At 44.1% G+C, this 25,162-nt stretch overlaps 1 protein-coding gene across 1 annotated transcript in view; it reads right to left on the bottom strand.

The window, feature by feature from the left end:
* grik4 (glutamate receptor, ionotropic, kainate 4) overlaps positions 1-25,162 on the bottom strand; it is a gene marked incomplete at its 3' end in the record, with an annotated part of 238,875 nt that overhangs the window by 7,387 nt on the left and 206,326 nt on the right. Inside the window, exons 13-17 of the mRNA XM_079514315.1 lie at positions 21,661-21,864; positions 16,190-16,303; positions 4,709-4,818; positions 2,925-3,098; positions 1,249-1,414 (exon numbers count right to left, since the gene is read on the bottom strand). Of these exons, the coding sequence (XP_079370441.1) occupies positions 1,249-1,414; positions 2,925-3,098; positions 4,709-4,818; positions 16,190-16,303; positions 21,661-21,864 (768 nt within the window). The remainder of the gene's footprint in view (positions 1-1,248; positions 1,415-2,924; positions 3,099-4,708; positions 4,819-16,189; positions 16,304-21,660; positions 21,865-25,162) is intronic.

Below are 25,162 nucleotides of genomic sequence, written 5' to 3'. Positions count from 1 at the left end.
ATTATGGTATGTCAGAACAGTTCAGCTCCATATATGGAGATCTAAGGGTTTGAGGTTTGAGGTCAGATGTAGAGTTGCTGGCCGGCTCCATATATGCAGATCTAGGTGATGATCCAGTCTTCTCCATGTATGGCTATCCAGGGTTTGATGAGGTCAGTGTCGTGATCTTCATATATGGAGATAGTCATATATGGAGATAGCCATATATGGTGGCGTGACATGTCACAAGGTGTGATGTCATGAGGCGTTACCATATATGGAGGTGTGATGTCACGAGGCGTGACCATATATGGAGCCCGACCAACTGATGGCAGATGCAGGTTTTCATAGTAAATGTGACCTATGGTCACCACCCCGGGTCCGTTTCTCCATTCTCCGACCTAAATCATCTCTAGGCCCCATACCAAATGGCTATCTACGACATACAAAGGTCAACTCTAAGGGGCGCTAGTGAGGAGCAAGTGTTAGTTCATCTGAGTTGGGGCAGGGGCAGTGCTCTGTCATCCTAAAGGGGAAGGATATTGAGCAGCAGTGCTGAGGAACAGACAGGAAACCCATAGAACCTGTGACTGCTGGAGGGCAGCAGGCAGGACGGGACGGTGACAAGGACGATAACGTTACATCACTGACAGACTATCGATTGAGGATACTTCTGAGGTCAACCTGTGAGTCTCTCTCTCTCTGTGTGTGTGTGTGTGTGTGTGTGTGTGTGTGTGTGTGTGTGTGTGTGTGTGTGTGTGTGTGTGTGTGTGTGTGTGTGTGTGTGTGTGTGTGTGTGTGTGTGTGTGTGTGTGTGTGTGTCTGTCTGTGCTGGTGCGTAACTGCATCAGTGCCAACGGTGTATCACTCCCCAAAAGTGACCATAATGTCAACATGTGCCTTGAAAGAGGGGGGGGGGGGGGGGTAAGGCACATGTTGACTTCTCGGGACCTCCGCGCTTAGCAAGGGGGAAGTCCAGTTCTTAGTGTTTTTGATCGTTCATAAAAAAACACCATCAAACAGAACACCATAAAACACAAATGTTTGGTGAAACCATGTGACTCCCATTGGAAAAGCATTGTGGTGGCCATTAAAAAAAGAAGAAAAAAAAACGACCAAACATTTGTTTCTTGGTGTTTGATACGTGTGTATGAGGCCTGAGACAGCGCTGTCAGTGCAGATCCACAGGTGTGTACAGTAGTATGTGTGCAAGGGTCTATGAATATGTAGGAGTGCATGCATAAGCATGTATTATATGTCTGTTGGGACCTTGAAGAAGGTCATGGTGGATCCTCCATGCATGGTGCCGTACTCTATGGCGGTCTGGTCTGCCAGGTCGTCTACAGACTCTATGGGAACCTCCATGCGTTGCACCGTCAGGAAGGCGGCCAGGTTGGCAGTGTAGGAGGAGATGATGATTAATGTGAAGGCCCACCTGGGGATGACACAGACAAAACATAGATCGAACACAGACAGACCCTGAAGTAGACCTTGTAGGTCGGAACACGTTGGTGCCTTGGAATCTTTTTCTTTGCAAGTCTGCATTTTACACCTTTTGGGAATTAAGCAGTATACTACTTACATTTTTGAACATAGATGTATTGTATACAAATCTAGGTAGGCAAAAGGTGGATAAAGACAATTTGTCCCGTTTTGCCAAGTATGATAACAGTAAAAGACAACAAGGAATGTGCACATGAGACGAAAGGACAGTACCGTACTACCGTAGGGAGTTCAATACAATGACCCGTGGATGGAGCAATGGATGGATAGAACGATGGATAGAGGGATGTTCGTGGATAAATGGTAACACTGCAGAGAATGCAAGCGCACGCACGCACGCACGCACGCACGCACGCACGCACGCACGCACGCACGCACGCACGCACGCACGCACGCACGCACGCACGCACGCACGCACGCACGCACGCACGCACGCACGCACGCACGCACGCACGCACGCACGCACGCACGCACGCACGCACGCACACACACACACACACACACACACACACACACACACACACACACACACACACACACACACACACACACACACACACACACACACACACACACACACACACACACACACACACACACACACACACACTCCCCCTGTAAAACAGAATACTGTACTGAATGTGTTATTTATTTATGAGAGACTGACAAATGATCAAAGCTCTCTCAAGATGAAATACATCCACTGAATGATCAACATGGCATAAATCACAACACGCATACTGTATGTATGGCATGGGAGTGCTTCGAAGTATCTGAATGAGCACGATGTTTTCTCAAATACTGTACATGTTGTGTGCAACTGGGAGCATGCATATATAGTATGCATGAATAATGTATGTATAATGTATGCATTATCTGTGCGACTGAATGTTAAGGATGGAGTTGCTGAAAAAGAACACTAATTGTGCTCAGCATATATACCTACCCTGGGTAAATAAAGGTAAAAACAAACTAATTACATTTACTTAAGTACTGTACTTAAGTACAATTTTTGAGGAATTTGTACTATACTTAGAGTATTTTCAACTTCCAATACTTCCAATACACTCAGAGGCAAATATTGTACTTTGACTCCACTACATTTATTTTGAAAACTTTAGTTACTAGTTACTTTGTAGATTTTGATTAACCACTTCAGCCCTATATACATTTTGAGCATTTGAAAATAGCCGATCTACAAGCTCACAATGCCTTGCGATGCGACACATTGTGAGCTTGTAGATCTGCTATTTTCAAAAGATCTGTATACATTTTAAAACGTGAAATGAGATGTTCTGCATAAAGACTAATACCTTTGTACTTTTCCGTATTGATACTTTTACTTAAGTACAACATTTGAGTACTTTTCCCACCACTGGTAAATAATGGTAAAAAATTAAAGCATGCGGACACACGTGTGCGCGGTCCTCTGTGCCACTAACCACACTCCGCTGACGCAGCGCGTGGACAGAGCCCTCGGGGCGATGGTGGAGCCTTGTTGCATGAATCCTCCGACGGGGAACCAGAAGCTGTTGCCAAGCGAGTACTGGTTGATGAGGAGGTTACAGCGGCCCTTCAGGCAGGGGTGGGGATTGTACCACTCATAGGGGGTCAATCTGAAGGAGGACACAGTCATAACAGTATAGGTCATATAGGGGGTCAATCTGAAGGAGGACACAGTCATAACAGTATAGGTCACATAGGGGGTCAATCTGAAGGAGGACACAGTCATAACAGTATAAGTCAGGGGTGGGCAACTGGCGGCCCGGGGGCCACATGCGGCCCCCACCTTCACTTAATGTGGCCCTCAGGTTAATGTCAGAATACTGATATAATATTGGTTTCAGCTGTTACTATTCCACAACATGCAAACATGACCCGCTGTTATTACTTCAGTCGAAATTAGTAGCTCATTGCTTCAACAAAAGTATAAGGCATTTGAAATTACATAAAAATGTAAATTTTCAGGATTCCAATTCAAAAATAGCGAAAATTCAAGATTTCAATTCGAATATAGACGAAAATAGCCGATCTACAAGCTCAAAACGCGTCGCAGCGCGGCGCGTTTTGAGCTTGTCGATCGGCTATTTTTCCCACAACATTAATATATGGCCCTAGGGAGTGAGTGTGGAAATATAGTGGCCCTCTCCATCGTCAAAGTTGCCCACCCCTGGTATAAGTCATATACAATGTATAACAGTCAGAGACTTGAGACAGAGCGAGAGAGAAGCAACAGAGAAATGAACTTGAACCGCCAAACAAGAACAAAGTCGCATTTTGGTTCACTGAGCGAACCTGCTTTTCACATCAACATAGGCCTATACACTTCACTATGACCGAAGGAACGCTAATTGGCATGCTCAACTGTTGCGGCATATGGCAGAACTGACAGCGGTGTGCTACCCAGGGTCATTTCGTCATTTCACCACGGCTGAAAGGGAAGGCTTCATACTGCTAACAAACAACAATAAATAGAATTAATGAGCAATTAATGAGCCCACCTGCCAGGCTGTCATGACAACACCCACTCTCACAGGATTATATTTCTGTGTGTGTCTATATGACTGCAAGTGTGCCCTGCTGGGGACACTGCCACTTATTTATACTCTGCCACATTGTTATAGGGCATAGCAGTGCATGGTGGCCATGTGATTCTGTAAAAGACGAAAGAGAAAAAAAACGCAACAACAACAAACTTGTGTGTGTTACCGACGTGTGCAAGCGTGCTTAAACACGTATGAGTGACAAATAAAATTGTCTTGAAATGTGACACCTCAGGGGTTTAACAGCGCAGTAAATGGGCATAAACAAGCCCACAGAGACCACTCCTCCTGCCTGTAAATGTGACACATATACGACTCGGAGACTCGGAGAATCTTATTAGTGCCAGAGCCACAAGCCGTGTGATGTGTCAAGTTTGATGTCAGTAGGTGCTTCATAAGACTTCAATTACATGTGAGTGACAACCAGATATAGATTCTATTGTGTTTGTGCATCCATGCACCTGTAATAAGCACCCATAGACCTTTAGTATTATCTTGTTCTAGCATGCACCCATGCACTTTCTTTATATTACGGTATCTTACAAATCTCTTTCTCGTGTTCGCTCTCTCTCTTCCCTTGTCCCTCCTCTTTCTTTCTCCCCTTCCATGTATGGAACACTACACTACTACTACCACTACACTGTGTACACTAGTACACTACATGTTGATGGTGATATCTTTACCTGGCCACAAGAAAGAGGACACAGCTGACAGCGAGGTAGGCAAGCAGCATGAAGAGCCAGACACCAGGGGAGAAAGGGTCCAGGAAGGAGAAGTATCCAGGCCTCCGACTCTACAACACAAACACAGATAAATCCTGCTTAGATGGTGGAACTCTGCACTGGGCCTGTTGTTGAGTCCTAATAGGTTACATACACTGATTCAACAGAGGCATCATTAGCAAACTAGATCAAGGCCAAGTTCAAGGCACACTTTTTAGCGACAAAGACAAATGAGTATTTGTTTCTCTATCTATTGGTCCTCCATGTTTGGCTCACTGTTTCTGCAACCCCGTGGAATTAACTTGAACTCACAGAACAGGAAATGACTAGCGTCAGCAAAAATAGGCTGGGATTTCTTTGCAACGTTATGCACCTGAGAGAGGTCATACAGATTTAACTGTAGCACCTGAGAGGTCATACAGATTTGTGGCCAGAATTTTCCTGCACATACAGTACTGTACCTTCCAACCTGTTTCTGTTCTCCAATGTAAGTGACCCAAACCATCCAATAAAAGAGAAGGTTAAAACACAATCCAAATTCCGTCCTCATGAAGGTGGTGCAAATATTCAAAGATATAGGTTTCCGGTGCAACTACATACACTGATGGGCCTAGCAGAATTACAGCACAGAATGACCCAGTCTCCACAACATCTACACCACTCGTTGTATGAAAAAAGCCCACAACATCATTAAAGACACCAGCCATCCCGCAAAAAATACCCTGTTCAAACCACTCCCTTCCAAAAAACGCTACCAGAGCATCAAATATCGCACCACCCGTCTCAGTAACAGTTTCTTCCCCCAGGCAATCAGGCTGCTGAACAGCTGACCTTGAACTGTATTGCACTGTATTGTCACTTCACTTGCACTTTTTTTATGTGTTTTTGTCTTTTTCTTTGCACTATAGATGTTTGTTTATGTCCTGTGTATGTAAGACTGAGAATGCTCTGAGCAAAATAATTTTCATTGTATTTATACTCTGTATCTATACATATGACAAATAAACTTGAACCTGAACCTGAGTTGAGATAAAGAACCATCTCTAAGTCCATACTAATTATCCATAATGTATAAATTATAGATAGACAGATAGGCATTTTCGGTGAGGGATCAGAATAAATTATGGACATATTGTTGTAATACCTGCAAACACTTGCCACACCTCATTTTAAGACGAACATGCCAGGCGCATAGGTGAAAAATCAACTGCGACGGAACGGGCTGAGGTAAGTAGTGACTTCTTAGTAGTGGCTGTCATGCTTTTAACAGAGTTAGAATCGTGCTAAGACACCCGACTCGGCCCGAAAAAACGCCATTTCTTTTTGCGCTGCGCATGAGTCCAAATCTGTGCTCCCCCACCTGGAAACAAAGTTAGGCGCCCCTGGAACATGCCCATGGGTACCCCAGATGTGCACGTAAACATTTTGGTAATTGTACAATGTGGGCGCTGGGCGTGAACATGAGATCTGCATCAAGCTAGGTGAGCAGGCACCTCAGTGGTCCTTGTCTCTCTCCACTGGCTAGGAGGAAAACGATCCCAGTTTTTAAATACGGTGCTGGACCCAAAAAGTGATCAAATGAAAAAAATGTGGAATGTCCGCACACACTATAATTCTGCTCCCCGTCCTTAAATAGGTGAGAATAAAATAGGTGTTGTCACTCAATCAATCAATTAATAAACCAATCGGCTGTATATGAAGATCCACTACAGAACAAGTTACAACAGTATCAATACATCAATTAAGGGGCCATACACTCACGGACAATAGGTTAACGTTTTGCCCCTCCAGGCTTTCTCAGGTTACATGGGTAAGGCCTTGAAATTGATAATTGATTGAGTGACGACACCCATTTGATTCTCACCTATTAAAGGATTTCAAGGCCATAGCCATGTAACTTGAGAAAGCCCGGAGGGGTGAAACGTTGTTGTTGTAGGTTGAAATAAAAAGGACGGGGAACAGAATTATATTGTGTGCGGACATTCCACTTTTTCTTCATTCTCTCACCACTGGCTCCCAGTGAAGCAAAGAGTGGCATTTAAGATTCTTTTGTTTTGTGTTCAAAGCCAGTAACGGTCTTGCACCTGGATATATTGTGGAACTTTTAGAACAATATCTCAGCTCCAGGTCACTCAGATGTGACAGTCAGTTGTATTATATATGAAGATCCCATGGTCTAGAGAGCACAGTAAGGACGGGCAACCGTGCCTTTGCCGTGTTGAAGCAAAGTTGTGGAACAAACCCCCTTTGAGGATCAAAGCTACCCCCACCCTAGGGACTGTTTTGTGTGTGCGTGTGCGTGTGTGTGTGTGTGTGTGTGTGTGTGTGTGTGTTTAGCCTCTACTTCCTCCAGTTGTGACTGACTGACAGTGTGACTGGATTATTGCTGTCCTAGTCTAGTCTTCTTTGTCTTGTCCAATGTTTTTTTCTCTTTCTTTCTTCAGACTGCGCCCCAGGCCAGTGTATTAACTGGATGGAGGGCGCATTAACCATTATGATAATATGAACCTATGCATCGGTTGGAACTAGCAATGACACCTGCATTCCTCATTTGTGTCACTTTGTGCTGGGTGCAAGATGGCCCTCAGTATTCTATTCAAATGGGTCTCCTCTGAGGACATGTGTTGGTGGGAGAGGAAGGAAGGCACTGGTGCAACTCGCGCATACCGGCAGCAGAAGAACCCTGCCTCTCATAAGATGCAACGGAAAAGTTCTAGCTGCACTCACGTGTAAAAAATGCCCCATCAAACTTTCAGATGTTGTTTTTCTCCCAGTGTGGAGGAAGAATGATTAGGATTTTTATTGTATTCTCTCACTCTTGAAATATATAATCCATTGGTTTCTGTTGTGTGTGAACAATAATAGTAATTCAAAGCTGTCCTCAAAACCACACCTCCAGTCGCTGTCATAAGAACGGGAGGTGCGCTCATGAACACGGCAGCAGAGCCTGTTTGTCCATGGCTGCACGCACACCTGCCGCCCATCAAGTATAATTTATGCTTCGTCCCGCGATGGTGTCGCCCACGCAGACCTCTACACTCACAATAGTCGCAAGGGTGATAGTCAACACATCCTCTACCTTTTCGGAAACCTGCTTGTTCCTGTCTAAGTTCTTTGTCTATCACATCCAATAATCTTTGTAAGATCATTTTGGCAAGGTTTTCGCTGGGGGTAGACAAAAGGGTGATACCACACCAGTTGTTGCAGTTGCTGAGGGCACTGTTATTTGGGATCTTCACAATTATACTTTTTGTCCAGTCGTCCGGTACCTTCTTCCCTTCCCATATGGCTCTGCAGAGTGGCTTTAGCAGTTTAGCTGCCAGCTCTGGATCTGCTTTGAACAGCTCTGCATTTAGGCTGTCCTACCCAGGAGCTTTCCGGTTCTTGAGGGATTTGATGGAGGAGATGATTTATTCTATCTCTGGTGGTTCAATCTCAACATCAAGGTCAGCTCTGCTTCCTGTATATCAGCCTCTAATGATGATTCTGTTGAGGATTTCCCTGAAGTGTTCTGTCCATCAAGTTTCTATTTCAGTCTCAGATGTAAGGAGTCATCAATTTTTGTCCGTGATTGGCGATCCTGTAAACAGTGCCTTGGTCCCCTCTTATGGCTGCATCTTCTGCCTGTTTTACAAGGTCCTCCATGTAGGCCCTTTGGTCTGCTCTATAAGTCATGCCATGGTGACCCTTCTAACTCAGCTTGCAGTTGTTTATAGAAAGCATATTTTACCTCTTCATCACTGTCGTTAGTGAGGGCGTAGAACTGGATGATGTGCTTTCCTGTCATCCTAACCTTCATAAGCCTGCTGTTGATGGGTTTCCACTCCATCAGACATCAATCTGTTCCTTTCTTCAGTATAATAGCCACCCCTTCATGATGTAGGTTGTCATCCCTACCTGAGTAGAGTACTGTCTCCCCTGTGCTGGTCTTTTGTCTGCCGAATCCTATCCATCTGCTCTCACTGATACCAAGGACGTGCAGGTCGTAGCGCCTCATTTCGGGTTACTTGGGCCAATGTTCCTGTTTCGTACATGGTTCGTACATTCCAGAAACCAATCTTGGTCTTACATTTAGCACTCAGGACTTCCAACTTCCCATCAATAGCTTCCTTTCGGCTCTCACTACTACCATTCATATACGATTATCATCGGGTGGTCGGGACAAGTCATTCCGTATATTCGTGTTAATTTCCTTTGTTGCCGTTTCCGTAACGTAATGTTATTTACGGTACTGGGTTGTTAGCCCTGTGCCCAACCCCCAACCTGGAGGACCACTCTTCTTCTCGCTCTTTGTCCTCTACCCTTTGACCTGTACAATGTATGGCGTTACATTAATTAATGTCTGCAGAAATAGCTCCATGCACACATAAGAAGAAGGTCATTATTATGGCAAAATAAACACATTTGGAAGGTTACATCCACTGCAACTAAACATTACAACATTATTTAGACTTCACTTATTTGACCTACTGTACTGCATGGCTGAATTATGAATGGTAGCATGGAGTATCCCAGCCCGGGGATAAAAGCAGATAGACAATAGGCTTGGTCTAGCGTAGAAGGCTAACTGCATGCGTTGCATTAGCATGAGTAGCATGTACATGGTCTGTATTGGTTAGGCCGTGGCCAGCGGTACTATTGGGGCTAATGTGTCTAAAGAAGGTTTGGCAGCTAGCAGACTGACTGGGATATAGAGTCTAATCCCTAATGTTTATCCAGCACCAACAGCCGTTGTCCTATAAATGAAACCAATTACTGGAGAAATAGAGCGAAGCAGCAGAAAGATTGAGTGTTTGCAGTACGTGTTTATCTCAGAGAGAGAAAGAGAGATAGAGAGAGAGAGATAGAGTTAACCAAAAACTGGTGTCTGGAGTGTGTGTGTGTGTGTGTGTGTGTGTGTGTGTGTGTGTGTGTGTGTGTGTGTGTGTGTGTGTGTGTGTGCACGGGTTCATCTGATTGTGTTCTTCACTGCACTAGTGTTTCTATTATTATGCTATATAGTAGATACTACTGAGGCTCTCACCTGAATCAATTATTGCAAAAAAAAGCATACCAAAATGCTGCAGCAATACATATACTGATCCTCTTGAAATGTTCATTAACCACACAGCAGGTATGATTTTTAGAGGATCATCTTTTAAGATCATTGAATCTCCAGTTCGGCTTGCGCAGATCGAGGTTGAGGTTCGAGGTTATTGTGTCTCTAATCACATCAGTAATGACATAATATCTGTGAGACACACAGGAGGAAGAGGTTGGAGGGCAGAAGTGGAGTGTGACTCATTGACTTTATTTGCATGATTCAAGCTGGTCTGTAGAAAGCCACAATGTCTAAAGGCCATTTCAGACGGGGAGCGAGTGACGCAGGCGTTCTCGCCTGCGTCACGATCTGCTCACGAGGAGCGCCGGACACGTAGCATGAACAAAAAAGCCCACAACAAATCCAGGTCTATAGTCACCAGGTCCATAGTGCACTCAGGCGCGTAACTACCGTGACGCAGACCACGCGACTGCGTGGGGGCCCAGAGGCAAGGGGGGCACACGGCCGCCCACCCGCGCCGTCTGTAAAATGAAATTATAATACAGAGATGCAATGACAGTTGAGTTGAACAAAGTTTGGCGGAGCCTGCATGGTGGTGGCTGCTGCTATAGCACACACAGCCCCACACCATACCATAATATGCATAGGCAACATGTGCCCCGCCTCCCCCAACAGCTCTCCTGTCTAGAGTGTAGCGTCGGTCCCAGGCTGTAGGCTAATAACGTGAAGGAAGTCAGTAGTGTCTGTGGCGCACCGCAAGTGTGCATGCAGTGGGCTTTCCCAGTCTCGAGTCCCGACAGCCAGGTACGTGCCCAAATCACAACTACAATAATTGTACAGTGCCCCGCTGTTTATAAACCAACACGCAGTTTGGGCTTGTTTTTACAGCAGGCTGCTGCTGCTGCTCTGTTCACAATTGCGGAAGGCACGCTATGCCACGCTGCCACTCAAGTGACTACTGGCCAATCACAGCGCGTCATTTCTGGGACTTGTCAATTCAATCCAAAGAAACTTTATTGGAATGAGAAAACGCACGCGGAGGCTTCTGTGAAGCATAAACACAGAAGCTTGCCCTCACAGACGCCCCAGAGCCGAAGAAGGCATCTACCTATCTATGTCTATGATAGAGGATCTCGCCAGGTTCAACCAACTGACACACTGATAGCAGATACACTTTAACCCATTACACAACGCGATGTGAGCCTTGTAGATTAGTTGTTTTTGTTTGGTAGCATCACCGGTGCTCTCAAAGGTGATGGACGTACTCATGAAACTGAGTACGTCCCCCACCCCCCACTGCGCGCGTGGGTACAACAGGTACTGACAATCGGTACAGCACGTATTGCAAAACCGGGAGGGCAAGCGTTTCAAAGGGCATCGTTCACAGTGGGCACTGTAGCAGGCATTGGCACAGTTTAAATAAATGTAAATGTAACCCAGTAACTCTTGTCTTAACATAAGCCGTCTGAGTCTAAGCCTTGAGTAAGTCTTGTGTGGAGGGCTGGTGAGAATTAATGTCCTGTTTCCATTTTGTGAAATACCTTCCATCGCAGGGGCTTACCCTTGATCGATCTCTTTAATTAAGTATTAAGTCCTTAATGCTTTTCAGAGTAATACTCATATTCAAAAGAGGACTAAATTAAAGAAGTTGGCAATTACAGTAATGTTTAGTCTGAGAGAGTAAAGTTCATTCCCTGATGAAGGCTTAACCGAAACGTTGGATTAATTTGTCTTAACCTGCTGCGTCCTAATAAAGTATTGGCATGCGGCCACTTCCTTGTTTTTTCAAGATTCCCTCTTTAGTCTGAGAGAGTAACTGCTGAAACAGCAATAGGGCAACATTAATTTGTAAGAGTCCATGCAGATATGATATCTGATTGGCTAAGCAAACAAAGTATTTCATCATGTGACAAGATGATACTTTCACACATTATGGTCAATAAGAGAGTGAGACAAGATAATACACTTTCACACATTCTGGTTAATTTATAAGCAATATCACTCTAGTACCTACAGCCGGTAATCTGATTTGCCAGCGTGCCATTGTATGTGGAAGGCAAGGTCCTAAAACAGTCTGCACAAATTGCCAGCGATTTTACTAGTCTTTCAAACCCATAGAATATGTTGTCCTATGTAAACAACACATATCTCAAAAGAAAGACGAGTATGGACAGTGTGTTACCGCAATGTTCCATTCTTTAGTTATTGGCAGTTGAGTTATTGGCAGTTGAGTTATTGGCAGTTGCCTGGCAGTTCACCAAAAACAAAAAAATTGATAACTGGGAAGATCACGTTATTTCTGGGTGTCCTCTTACTCAGAAGTCCTTACTCAGATCACTCACAGGTTGCGGAAGACCGCCCTCTATCGTAAACACTGAAAACACCAAATATAGTACCTGTATTCACGTCAGTGTCAGTCTGTGCTTTGGATTGAAATGACGTGTATGTCAATGGCAGTCAATTAGTTAAATGCGTACTAGTTTTAAGTTGACAGTGATATAAGGTATTTTTATACATACATACATGTGCAATGTGGCATAATATTGTGCACTGGGGGTAGGGGCCCATCCCAAATACCCTGCACTGGGGGTAGGGGGGCCCATCCCAAATACCCTGCACTGAGGGTAGGGGGGCCATCCCAAATACCCTGCACTGGGGGTAGGGGGCCATCCCAAATACCCTGCACTGGGGGTAGGGGGGCCCATCCCAAATGCCCTGCACTGGGGGTAGAGGGGCCCATCCCAAATACCCTGCACTGGGGGTAGGGGGGCCCATCCCAAATACCCTGCACTGGGGGTAGGGGGGCCCATCCCAAATACCCTGCACTGGGGAAGCCACAATATGTTACGCGGCGCCACTGATCTTATCTTTTCCGGGTACAGCAAGGAGAGGCAGGTGTAAACAGTGTAAACAATGAACGGAGGTCTCTTCTTCCTGCCTATAATGTTTATCTTTTTATAGGATAATGGAAGCGTGTGGTTGGTGCTTAGGTGGTGGTGGGGTTGGTGGGGGGGGGGGGGGGGGGGCAGCAGATTGGAGAGTGCAGAGATAGGCGATTGGTTTGCATAGTGTGCGAGTAAGATGCTGGATTTAGACTTCAGATTTAGCACCACACAACACCACACTGCGTCAAAATATATGTTTTCATTGCAATAAAGTAGCATGACTGACTGATGCTGAGGTGTGCGTGTCGTGCGTGCGTGCGTGCGTGCGTGCGTGGGTTTAGGTCTAGGTTTGTGTCTATGCCAATGTGTGGACAGACAGTGAATAAGGCAGCTCTCTGCCCCCAGGACAGCTCTTCAATCTAAGGTGTTCTCTATTGACCCAAAACTAACCACTCTATCTAATTAGACACTCATTAGACTGTGAACGCTGGATGGATACAAATAGAAACACACAGAGGCAAGCAGACAGCACCTCAGCCACTGATAATTGTGCTGCTGCTACTGCATAATGTACTGGTGGTTGAGCAATATTTTTTGCAGATTGGCTGAGATTCAGCTGAGTGTGGTTAACTTATTATCAAACCCTGACCTCAGAGGCCCATCTGGTAAGATTGCATACCACATAAATTCCCCTTTCCGAGCTTGACTTCACCTTTCCTGTCTCTCTCGCTGTCATTATCAGAAATAATGAATACAAGAAAAAAGATGAGTTGGGGGACCTGTATAATGCAAATGACTTCTAATACCTTCAAGTACACATCCTTTACAGTGTTTTCTAGGCACACGATCATGACAAAAGCTTTCAAACATGCAGACTACTTGGCAACGTGAGTCACATGAAACTCTTCCTCAGGCAGCAATGATTAATTGCTTTAATTCGTTGCTGCCTGCGGAAGAGTTTTGTGATTAACGCATTGATTCAATATGCATGTTTTACTGTAGGCCTTGTGTTTGCCTGTGTGCCTATAGTCAATGCTGTAAAGGATGTATATTCCAATATGTTCTTTGTATGTCTCCCACCACATTTACTTTGGTCCTTTGCATTAACAACCAGCAAGCTCCTGTCAGAAGAGATCAGGATTCACTCAGGCTTGTAAGTAAGCCAGCCTTAGAAAATAGTAATATCTTTCTGCCAGGTTGGGTCTCACAAAAGACAGAAGTACACACAAGCACGCACACTTGCACATGCACGTGCGCGCATGCGTGCGTGTGTATTTTGCAGGTGCAACACGCACGCACGCACGCACGCACGCACGCACGCACGCACGCACGCACGCACGCACGCACGCACGCACGCACACACGCACACATGCACACACACACACACACACACACACACACACACACAGCCATGACTATAGGTAATTAATACTGAATTGGCACCTCTACTTCTTCACATTGATCACTGATATTGATCTGACTGAAATTTTAATTTAAACTTTGAAATGAGCAGCACACACTCTGGTTTCAAATCAATACTTCAAGGACTAAAACAAAACATTTGCAATCACAGAAATTCAAATAGTGAAGCCATGCTGAGGTATAGCCTGGTTATTAGACTGAAGCGTGAAGATAATCCACAATGTGAGGGCAGGGTCTATAATATATGGTCTGGAGCCAGGCTAATGCTGAGATACTCTTGAAATCATCCCTTAGGCTTAGCAGATAAGAAGTGTAAGATGCACATAGCTTCTTTCGATAGCTTGTTCAACAGGGATAAGACCCACGTCAGTTCCGTGACACCTCGTCATTCTACCCCCTGCTGGGCTGATTAAGAAACAATTTACCGTGCAGCACCATTTAATATAGCACCTGCTGCTAGCATCGATTGATTCCCCCACCGGTTGGTGCTCAATTGAGCCCCTTGCTGGTAGGGCATATTAGTCAATTGACGCCTGCAGAGAGGGCTCGAGGGATGGAAAGTGTGAGTTGAAAAAGAGGGGGAACGGGAGTGGCGAGGAAGGAACATTTCACATGGGTATGCTATGCTAATGAGCTTGTTCTAATCGAAAGAACCCTCCATGCAGCTTGTGCCAGTGCTGGAGGGTTTGGGGGATATAGGTTGGTGATTAATGGGCCATTAATGAATAACCACCGTTATTCTGTGGATCTCGACAGTTAGATTCTGTTGAAGTGTTTTCTGTTTGCAGCCAAAGAACAGGAGCACATATAACATAGGAATTAGTTTATCCGGGATTATTATAGGTGCAGTTAACTTTCTTTTGTTTTTCATGGTTCAATAAATGAATAAATAAACACTCTTACTCATGTGGTACATATATACCTACAGGGGAATCTGTAATTGATTCTTTTACAGAAGCATTGTGATTATAAATGACATTCACAGTTTAAAGCACATTTGAGATTCTTAAATTAATGTTCTGCTCAAATATTCACATCGATAGAATAGAAAGAATACTTTATTGGCCGTTGGCCGTTGGCCAATAAAGTGGGCAGTGGGCTATACACCAAAAAGCCGAAGCTTGTTTCTTCCGACTGAAGAGCAGAACAGATTCATGGTCACTCAGAGGGCCAGTCCCAGGACAACCAGAAGGGCGTTTGGGTTTGGAATGGAAACAGGACATTGAGAGATGGGGGAGATGAATGCAGTGATGGAAAAAGTACTCAAATGTTTTTACTAAAAGGGACATTTCAGCACGGAAGAAACTACAGTCACTCAATGTTAATACTATTTATAGTCGACAGTAGCACAATTTGAAATGTGCACCTATATGGTCAGACAAATAATGTAGTCTGTGTGTTTGACTAAGGTTTGACTGGATTGTTGAATTACTACAATGACCATAATGCATTGGTGCACTGCCCCTCCTTGTGTAGAGGGGGGAGGCTGTGTGGAGGTGTGACTCTAAAAACACATATTTGTACACATTAAAACCCCAGGAAAGTGTTTATTGTGCCCTGAACATCAGTCAAATAAGATCTGGTGGCAAAAGGGGTGAAGTGGCCCTTTAAGTAGCCTATTCAAATGTATACAATGTATACAAAAATCTACAAAGTAACTAGTAACAAACGTTTTCAAGTAAAAATACAATATTTGAAGTAAGAAGCAAATAAAGGGAAGAAAAGAGGGGGGGTAAACATTTTAAGCTAGTTCCACAACGCACGCACGCACGCACGCACGCACGCACGCACGCACGCACGCACGCACGCACGCACACACGTACACACGTACACACGTACACACACACACACACACACACACACACACACACACACACACACACACACACACACACACACACACACACACACACACACACACACACACACACACACACACACACACACATAGCACACACAAACAGCACAGCACAGAGATGCTAGAGATAGAGAGTGCTTGTGTTGCAAGCTGAGCCGTTAGGCGCGGCTGACCACGGGCTGTGGACTCTCAGCTGTGCGTATGGATTAACAGGGAGGGGCTGAAGGTTAACTCACCGGGCGCACTCGGTACATGATGCTGATGCCCAGAGTCATGTAGGGTTTGGAGAAATCAATGACCTTCTCACGTTCTGCTGTGATGGTCAGGCCCGCCACTGCTAGGTCAGCTTTCTGAAACGCACGCACGCACGCACGCACGCACGCACGCACGCACGCACGCACGCACGCACGCACGCACGCACGCACGCACGCACGCACGCGCACACACACACACACACACACACACACACACACACACACACACACACACACACACACACACACACAGGTTTTTCACAACGGATCTACTACATAATATCTAATGTTCCACACAATCTGAGAATACCAAAGGGTGAGATCTATTGGTAGGTTACTAGCGTCGCTGCATCATCGCCATATTCTGTCATGACAGACTCAATTACGCATGAAATCCAACCCGGCGCGCAAGCATAAGTGCAACGGACACTGGTTTTCTTTGGCTCCATGTTAATGAATGCAGCCGTCATCACTGGCCACGCACGGACCATCCGTTCAGAATACAAATGCATATAATAGCCCAGGGTGACCAGATGTCTCACTGTGGCCGAGTTTGGCGAAAACAGTCGCGACCCAAACCTGCCCACATGGTGTGTGCAACGCTTTTTTGGAGGCTCCCGAGTCCCTAATATGGTTATTAGTTAACAAACTTTTAAAATAGCCATCGTAAATGAGAAATGAATCGATGTTGAGCAACTGTATGGCTTATTTCTCAATTCTCACACAAGAAAATTACCAACTCTGGCATACCAGACTTGTCACCGAGCTCTCTCTGAAAAGACCCTGTAGGGAGGAATCCCAGAGTGGAGAGTAGTACTATCAAATGGAATGTACAGGTGAAGAGACAGAATATAAGAGAAAGAGAGAGACTGAGGGGAAGGACATAATGCATGAGATGAGATATAGTGAATATGTATGAAAGGGACTGAGAGAGAGAGAGTGAATACATATGAGATAATATGCGAATGAATATGAGAGAAAGAGCGAAAGTCAGATAATATAGATGACAGATTGACAGAATACATATGAGAGGGAGAGAGAGTGAATACATAATGAGAGAGAATATGTATGAAAGGGTGAAAGAGATAGACAATGAGAGAGGGAGATATAATGTGTATGAGAAAGAGTATGAAGGAGAGAGAGCAATAGAGCACCGAAGTCTGACGTCACTTTCAATAGAGGGCGTCAGTCCCCAGGTTCATGTATTTTTTTATTTGCATTGTAATCTCCATAGGGGGATTTTAGGTCGCTTCATATAAGAACTGTGTTTGAAAAATAAACCGACCACCCCGGCCTTTCTGTCAGGGGAGTGCGTCGTTAATGATTTCCATTCATATTTGATACAGCCAGTTTCTGGAGAAAATGGAATTAATGTGGCCGCAAAAGCCTTGAAACTACATATGAAGGCAATGTCGCTGCTAATATACATCATGCCCAGCTGTCAACACATTGCGTTCCTGAGATTCCTCGCTGACGTAAGTTCAGCTGGTGGTGACTCGACTCGTACTAACCACGAAACATTAAATATCAATAAAATAAAAATAAAAATAAATGTAATTAACATTCCGTTTCTGTTGTGCGACGGGCAGATGCAGCCACCCGCCTACCCGGAAATGTAGTCTCTGGGTTGTTTGGCTCGTTTCTAACGCTTATTTTGTTACTCTTTGGGTATATTTGTACATTTCCACCTTCAGTCGATGCTTCATATCCATATGAGTGAAAAGGCCGGGGTGATCGGTTTATTTTTCAAACACAGTTCTTATATGAGGCGATCTAAAATCCCCCTATGGAGATTACAATGCAAATAAAAAGTACATGAACCTGGGGACTGACGCCCTCTACTGACAGTGATGTCAGGACTTCGGTGCTCTATACAGAATGAGAGAAAGTCATCTACTGACAGTGGCAGAATAAAAGTAGAAATAGAAAAGTGTAGAATGTTCATTAACATTGATGTCAGCGCTGTACTTCTATATCAAATATGGGAGAGGATGTTCAGTTATCGCTGTATGGAGGTCTGGGGGTGTTTATTCAATTCCATAGAATCCATACCCTCATTAATTCACCAGTATACTGTATAAAATATATCAGTCAATTGCTTTCTGTTGCTGGATACAATGTAAGCTATGTTACCTCATGTCTCATGAGTCATGACTAGTCTCTAAAGTCAGTATTAGTCTCATCTCAGCTTTTGTATTTATGTGTTTTTAATCTATGGAAGTTGTTCTGCATGCCTGGTCGATCAATTGTTCGGACGGACGGACCCATATCCACCTGTCGCAATGCATTTCATACTGCATGGTTTGCAGTCGCAGACAGGACCAGATATCTAGGCATGCCAGATTTCTGGGGCGCTCTGTGAGGCATCATGCTTCGCTCACGTCTTTGAACCATTCACACACAAGGCAAAACCTGCATGAGGGGCGTGAACGCTCATTTGCCTCTGATGTGAGTCTTTGTTCGCTTGTTCTGCAAGCTCCAACACAATTACATTGAGTGGATAAATTGAGCTATAATCATGTACTGTAAACGAGGACCCTTTTTTAGCATGAGGCAGATGGGTGAATTGGCAATTTCCTGAGGCACAGTGGCAAGTTTTTCCCTTTTATGTTTGCTGTTTTGATGTTGTCTGCTGCCTGCCTGTCTGCTTGGACCAACACTATATACTTCTCCAAAATAAAATGTTATGCTTGTCTTTTTCACATTGTTAAGAATCCCTTTAAAGGAGAATTCCATGCTAGAAGGCTTTCTTACCTTTATTTGTAGTTGTTACGTCCTCACCAAAGAGGTCCAGGTGTTATTTTGTGCAAAAGCACATTATTGGCTATTTCCCCTAATATAAGCCCTCAATGGGGGTTGGGTTTTTGTGGTAATGTGCTTATTTCCATCAAAATGAGTAGTAAAGTGTGCCGCTTGGGATACTATTTACATCAGAGAGGATATATTAAAAAAGCGATAGAAATAAGCGAACACCCCATAGCCCAATTCAATGCAATTCAATGCAATTCATTGAGGGCTTATGGTAGGGGAAATAGCCAATAATGCGCTTTTGCACAAAATAACACCTGGACCTCTTTGTTGGGGACGTAACAACTACAAATAAGAAGTATTAAGAAAGCCTACAAGTAAGAAAGCCTTCTAGTATGGAATTCTCCTTTAAGTAGTTTATTTTAGTACATTTTATGCATACAAACTAACACGTTAACAATTCAACCATTTTCAGAAATCAGAAATCCAAGTGTTCTTCAACTAGATACATTACATAACCCAAACTGACACTTTCAATGTACCATTTATTTTTTAAACTGAGACACATTTCTCATTTTCAGACAATTTTCAGATGTGCAAACTATTATTTGTTCTATCTTCCCAAGATCATTTTATACCATCTGCCCTTGGTGTTATTATTTTTGCCTGAGATACATTGCACCTCCCACGCAAGGACATCAGTTTGATCTTGGGAGAAATTACAGTTTGGAGGCTTTTCTTCTCTGACACTGCGAAAAATCACCAGTACGCCTGTGGGCAATACAGCTGCTCCTAAAGCTAATGAAAACAATAATTTGATTTGGACCATGATCAAATCCTCCTGCAACACAACCACCCACAATATATTCAGCCTACTCAACCCTTTTCTGTTCCTGAACACACCAAAAGTCTGTAACTGTCTGCACCCTGTCTGCCGTGCCACTGCTCTTTACACCTTTTTGTCTGTTTCTCCACAACAGGGCCATACAAGTCACGATCGAGTACAGCCTGCAGTGGGAATGCGTAGTGAGTCTGCAGTCCTGACTGAGGGGAAGGTGAGGGATCATCCCACAGCTTGCATGGGAGCCAGGAGGGAGAATAGTTAGGACACCTAGATAGATGGCCAGAGTGTCATAGGGAAGGAATTCAGGGACAGATGCCCTGTGTTATAACTGAGATAACTTACAGAGGGGACAAGTTGTGATATTAATAATATCAGGCACTTCTTTATTTCCTTGATTGCTTTGCCCTCCATTAGCCCATAGGATTAAGACAGATGACTTCTTAAGATCCATTCCAGCTCCCTCTCTTTCATGTACCCCATCTCTCTTCTCTCTCTCTCTCTCTCCTCAGTCCAGTACTCATCCCCCTCATGCTCTTATGTCAACCGCCTCATCTAACCAACCCCTGCCTGTTAACAGCTACAAGCAGCAGGGCTGGAAGGCAGTAAAACCGTCACTGATTCAGAAATCAAACCTTGTTAAGGTCATTGCTGGCTTAACAGGAAAGGAGCTGACAGGATATAGCCACCAACAGGCTTTTTAAATATAAAACGTATAACCTGCAAAGGGCAAGTGCTCCGTGAAAAATGGAAGTATGACAAGGAGGAAAATTGGCTTTTTGTTTGACTGAGAAATATGAATGCAGTCTGCTTTACTGTACCTGCCTGTGTACAGTTGGGTGCCACCGATATTGTCCCTTATCATTTGACCCATTTAGGCCTGACCTCAAAATTTTAAAAAATCCTTCTAAATCCTCCAGTTTTCTGAAATAAATATTTTCACGATTTTTCAAAAATAGCAGACCTACAAGCTCGTAGCGCGCCACTCGGTGGCGCGCTATGAGCTTGTAGATCTGCTATTTTTCAATAGCTAAATTATAACATAATGTTTAAAACACCAAAAGGGGTTCCCGCCCAAAATGGGTTAACTGTCCTTTTGCGCAGATCACGCAAAACTCAGCAAAAAGAAAAGGACAATATCGATGGCCTCCAACTGTATGTGCCGGTGTTTGTCTGGATGAATGTCTGGCTACATAGCTGCACTCAGGTGTGCAAGAGTGCTATTTGTGAATGCATATTCTTAAAGATGGGGTGCTGTGATCCCCCCCCCCCCCCCCCCCCCCCTCCCTAAAACGTGATCATCAGGTACTATGATAATACTAGGAGGAAGATCAAAAAAGTGTACAGGAAAGAATTATGTTAAAATTATGTTTTTATGTGCATGGCCAGTGCCACACCCACCAGTTCATTAAAGGGGAAAACCACCCATTTTCAACATTTTACTATGTCATTAATATACCTTAGAGCTGTTGTGTGGAAATAATAAAAAAGTCCCCCCCATTCTGTGTTTCCTAGAACTGTAATTATGAAAAAACAGCATTAACATGGTGAAACACATCTTGATGACATCATCAAGATGCGTTTCACCATGTTAATGATTTTTTTCAGACCTCTAGTTCTAGGAAACACAGAATGGGGGGACTTTTTTATTATTTCCACACAACAGCTCTAAGGTATATTAATGACATAGTAAAATGTTGAAAATGAGTGGAATGCCCCTTTAAGTACACCTGGTTTTCACCTTAGCACCACCCACCTGAACTTAAGCCTCGCCCACAGCTGTGTGTTGTATGATAATGGAGGAGGGGTTAGGGTTATGATGTCACAAAAAAAATGCCACGTTTCCATGTGATCTCCATCTTACCCTTGCCATGAGCTCTCCAACCATGCCAGTCCAGGTACCATTAGCTCCAGCGACACCGTACACCCCATCTCCCACCAGCCGGATACGGTACTTGAACTTCAGGATGTCTGCCAGCTCCATCAGCATGTCCACACAGAAGCCCTCGTATTGCTCATTCCCATCTAGTTCATGGTGGTTCGATCGCAGCATCACATATGGATTCTCCTACAAAACAGGTTTGATTACACACACTCTGGCCACTGAAACACTTTCACCTTTGGTTAGATAGAAGAACCTGGAGCCTGACGTTTAGCTGGAACTGCCCACTATGAAAGGTAAGAGCAAGGTTTTGGAAATCAGGTGCAGACATATAAATGCTAATCTGTTCCAGCAATAAGCACATTGGCTGGGTTTCCCAAACCCAAACTCCGTCTCAGGCCTCAGGCCTGAGGCCTACCATACCAGGCCTCAGGCCTGAGACCTACCATTGCGTGGCACATCTATGCACGAAATGTCTATGTTCACAGGCTTCTGTGTGCGGCCTGGAGGGCATCTGAGCATGTGCAGCACTACAAGTCTTACACCATATGCGTTTGGGAAACCCAGCCAATGTCTCTTTCACACTGCAGTTTCATGCACAACAACCTGCACCCCCACCACCTTATTTACTGCCTCTGTCTCTGAGCGAACCAACTCGCTGTTCAACTGTCTCCTAATATATGGCTTATGTTGTCATGTTGATCTAGTAGGGTGATTTAAGGAACCACAGGGTGAACATTTTTGCTTGCCATGTTATTCTTTTTCAAATAATGCAACTGTCAAGTCAGTGTTCACTGTTCACAGGCTGCACTACATCATAAACAAACAGGAGCACTACATTCTGGCGACATCAACAACCAATGATTGAGTGATTGTATACCCTTTTTAATCATCTGACATTCTCCACCCTGTTACCAGTGATTGAGTGATTGTATACCCTTCTTAATCATCTGACATTCTCCACCCTGTTATAAATATTGAAAGTAGAACAAAACAGAGGTCAAACGATGTTGAATTGTTTTTGTTCAAGCTCAAAGACCAAAAGCAATAAGCATGATGTGATGGCAATATAATCTCAAAGAATGTCACAACACATCGCAATGTGACACGCTGAGAGCTTGTAGATCTGCTACTTTTGATACTTTTAAAACAAAACAGCGATGATATTCAGCGTAATCCAACACACCTCAATACTTAGCAATGGGTACTTCGCGCTTTTCCAGTGTCAAAAATACAATTCTCCCACTTCAATCCACCAATCCACAATACACCACACACTCCTTTACTGCTCTTCACCATTTCAGCCATTTTTTAATGGTTTTGTTGAGAAGGCAGACAAAGCAGCAAGTGCTGTGCTGCAGAACAAGAGAGCAGGGTTTTAAAGCTGTTGTTATCCTCACAGCTGGATGTGTTCTTTTGGTTGTCATTTTAAACCCAGTGCCACTGCAATATTCACAGGTGGGTGAGCTCTTTTGTACAGTGACTAGTGCTCTTTTGTACAGTTGTCCGCTGATGGATTTGCCTCAGAGAAGAATTGCCATAATAGTCGTGTGACTCGTGTCGCAATTGGGAGCAGAGAGAATTTAGTGCACAGCGGGTGGCACAGCTGCTACTATAAAATGGTAAATGGTGCCTTTCCCCAAAGCACACACTTCACAATGTAGACACACACTTCACAATGTGGACACACACACACACACACACACACACACACACACACACACACACACACACACACACACACACACACACACACACACACACACACACACACACACACACACACACACACACACACACACACACACACACACACACACACAAACTCAGTCACAAACTCACTCACACACCAACGGCAGAGTCAACCGTGCAGGTCACTAACGGGGAAAAAATAGGCAGTTAAAGGTAGGATTTCATGCAAAACAAAATATGTGGTATACCTTTTGAAATGCCAGTGTGGCCTATGTTATGTGGGGAAAACTATCAGGGAAATTAAAACCAGGTTCTCGGAGCATAAAAGTTCCATTCGGAATAATGATGAGAAATCTTCTGTTGCAAGACATTTTAATGCTGTGGGTCATGCAGTCAGCACTTTGAGGTTCCAGGGGATTGAATTTGTGAACCCCTTAAAAAGAGGGGCTGATAGGGACAGAGCGTTACTCCAGAGGGAGGCCTATTGGATTCATACACTCCAGACAGAGCATCCCAAAGGTCTCAAGGCTGCTTCCTTTAGAGGTTAGTCATGGTCGGCCACATTGGCCTATACACAATTGGACATTTTCAAATTCTAATTACCTTATGGTTTATAAGTTCTATAATGAGAACTGAGACGAGTGATCTGGATTCCAAAGGTCTCCCTCCTTTATCTATATTTAATGTCTATCAATGTTTTCTATGTATCTATTGTCTTTATAATTCAAGACACACTCCATATATGGTCAGACCTCAGACCAGGAAATGAATCCCAATGCATTTTTCCCATAGACATTTCAAAAAGTATTTATTTAAAGACAGTTACGCCGCGGACAAAGCCAACTCGAGTCCTGACAACTCATGACAACACAAACAATATTTTGGACCAAACAAATAATTACAAAGAAGAAAAACAACAAAAAAGTGTTGTAACCTGCCGTTTTTTTCTTCTTTCTAATTATTTGTTCGGCCCAAAAAATTGTGTTTGTTGTCATGATTTGTCACGACTCGAGTTGGCTTTGTCCGCGGCGTAAACGTCTTTAAATAAATACTTTCTGAAATGTCTATGAGGAAAATGAACGGAGAATCATTTCCTGGTCCATGGTAGGGGGCGGGACTGCGACGCTCTATAACAGGTGCATTTTCAGACCTGTTTTAAAGGAAGCCAGTGATTTGCTTGTCTTGAGGGAAGGGGGCAGGGCATTCCACACCTGAGTGGCAGTGCTGTGGAAAGTGAATTTACCCATATTTGTTCTAAATGTGGGTGGCACCAGATCATTGTTTATGCTCCCTTGTTGTGGCTGTGGGAGTTGCTCACCTTTATGAGGTAATCATTCAAGTAAATGTGCACTGAGTGCATGGAGGGCAGAGCTGCGTTTACAATTTTTAATGGCAGTCTCATTTTCAACTGCTTGACTCTGTCTTCTACCCGGAGCCATCCTATGCCATCAAAATGCGTTGCATAAAGGTGGGTCATGGGCCCTATGCCTAGAAGGAGTCGGATTAGTTTGTTCTGTGAGGTTTGAGGCTTAGTTTTTTGTGACATTGATATGTTAGATAACCAGGAGGTACAGACATAGTCAAATATGGGCTGAATAAGAGCTCCAGCTAATGTCCTGAGAGCCCTCTTGTTATCAAGATTTTCCCCAAGAATCCTGTCCTTTGATTTACTTTTTTGATCGCCCTTGTTGCCATCCCTTCAGCTGTCAGATTATTGTCCAGGATACAGCCCAGATATGTAAACTCTTCTTTGCTAGAGATTACAATGTCGTCAACTTTGACATTGAAATCA

The sequence above is a fragment of the Electrona antarctica genome (genome assembly GCF_951216825.1).
Source record: "Electrona antarctica genome assembly, chromosome: 11".
In the NCBI taxonomy this organism is placed as follows: domain Eukaryota; kingdom Metazoa; phylum Chordata; class Actinopteri; order Myctophiformes; family Myctophidae; genus Electrona; species Electrona antarctica.
The sequence above is the reverse complement of the archived record's forward strand: the minus strand, read 5'-3'. Positions and strand labels throughout refer to the sequence as shown.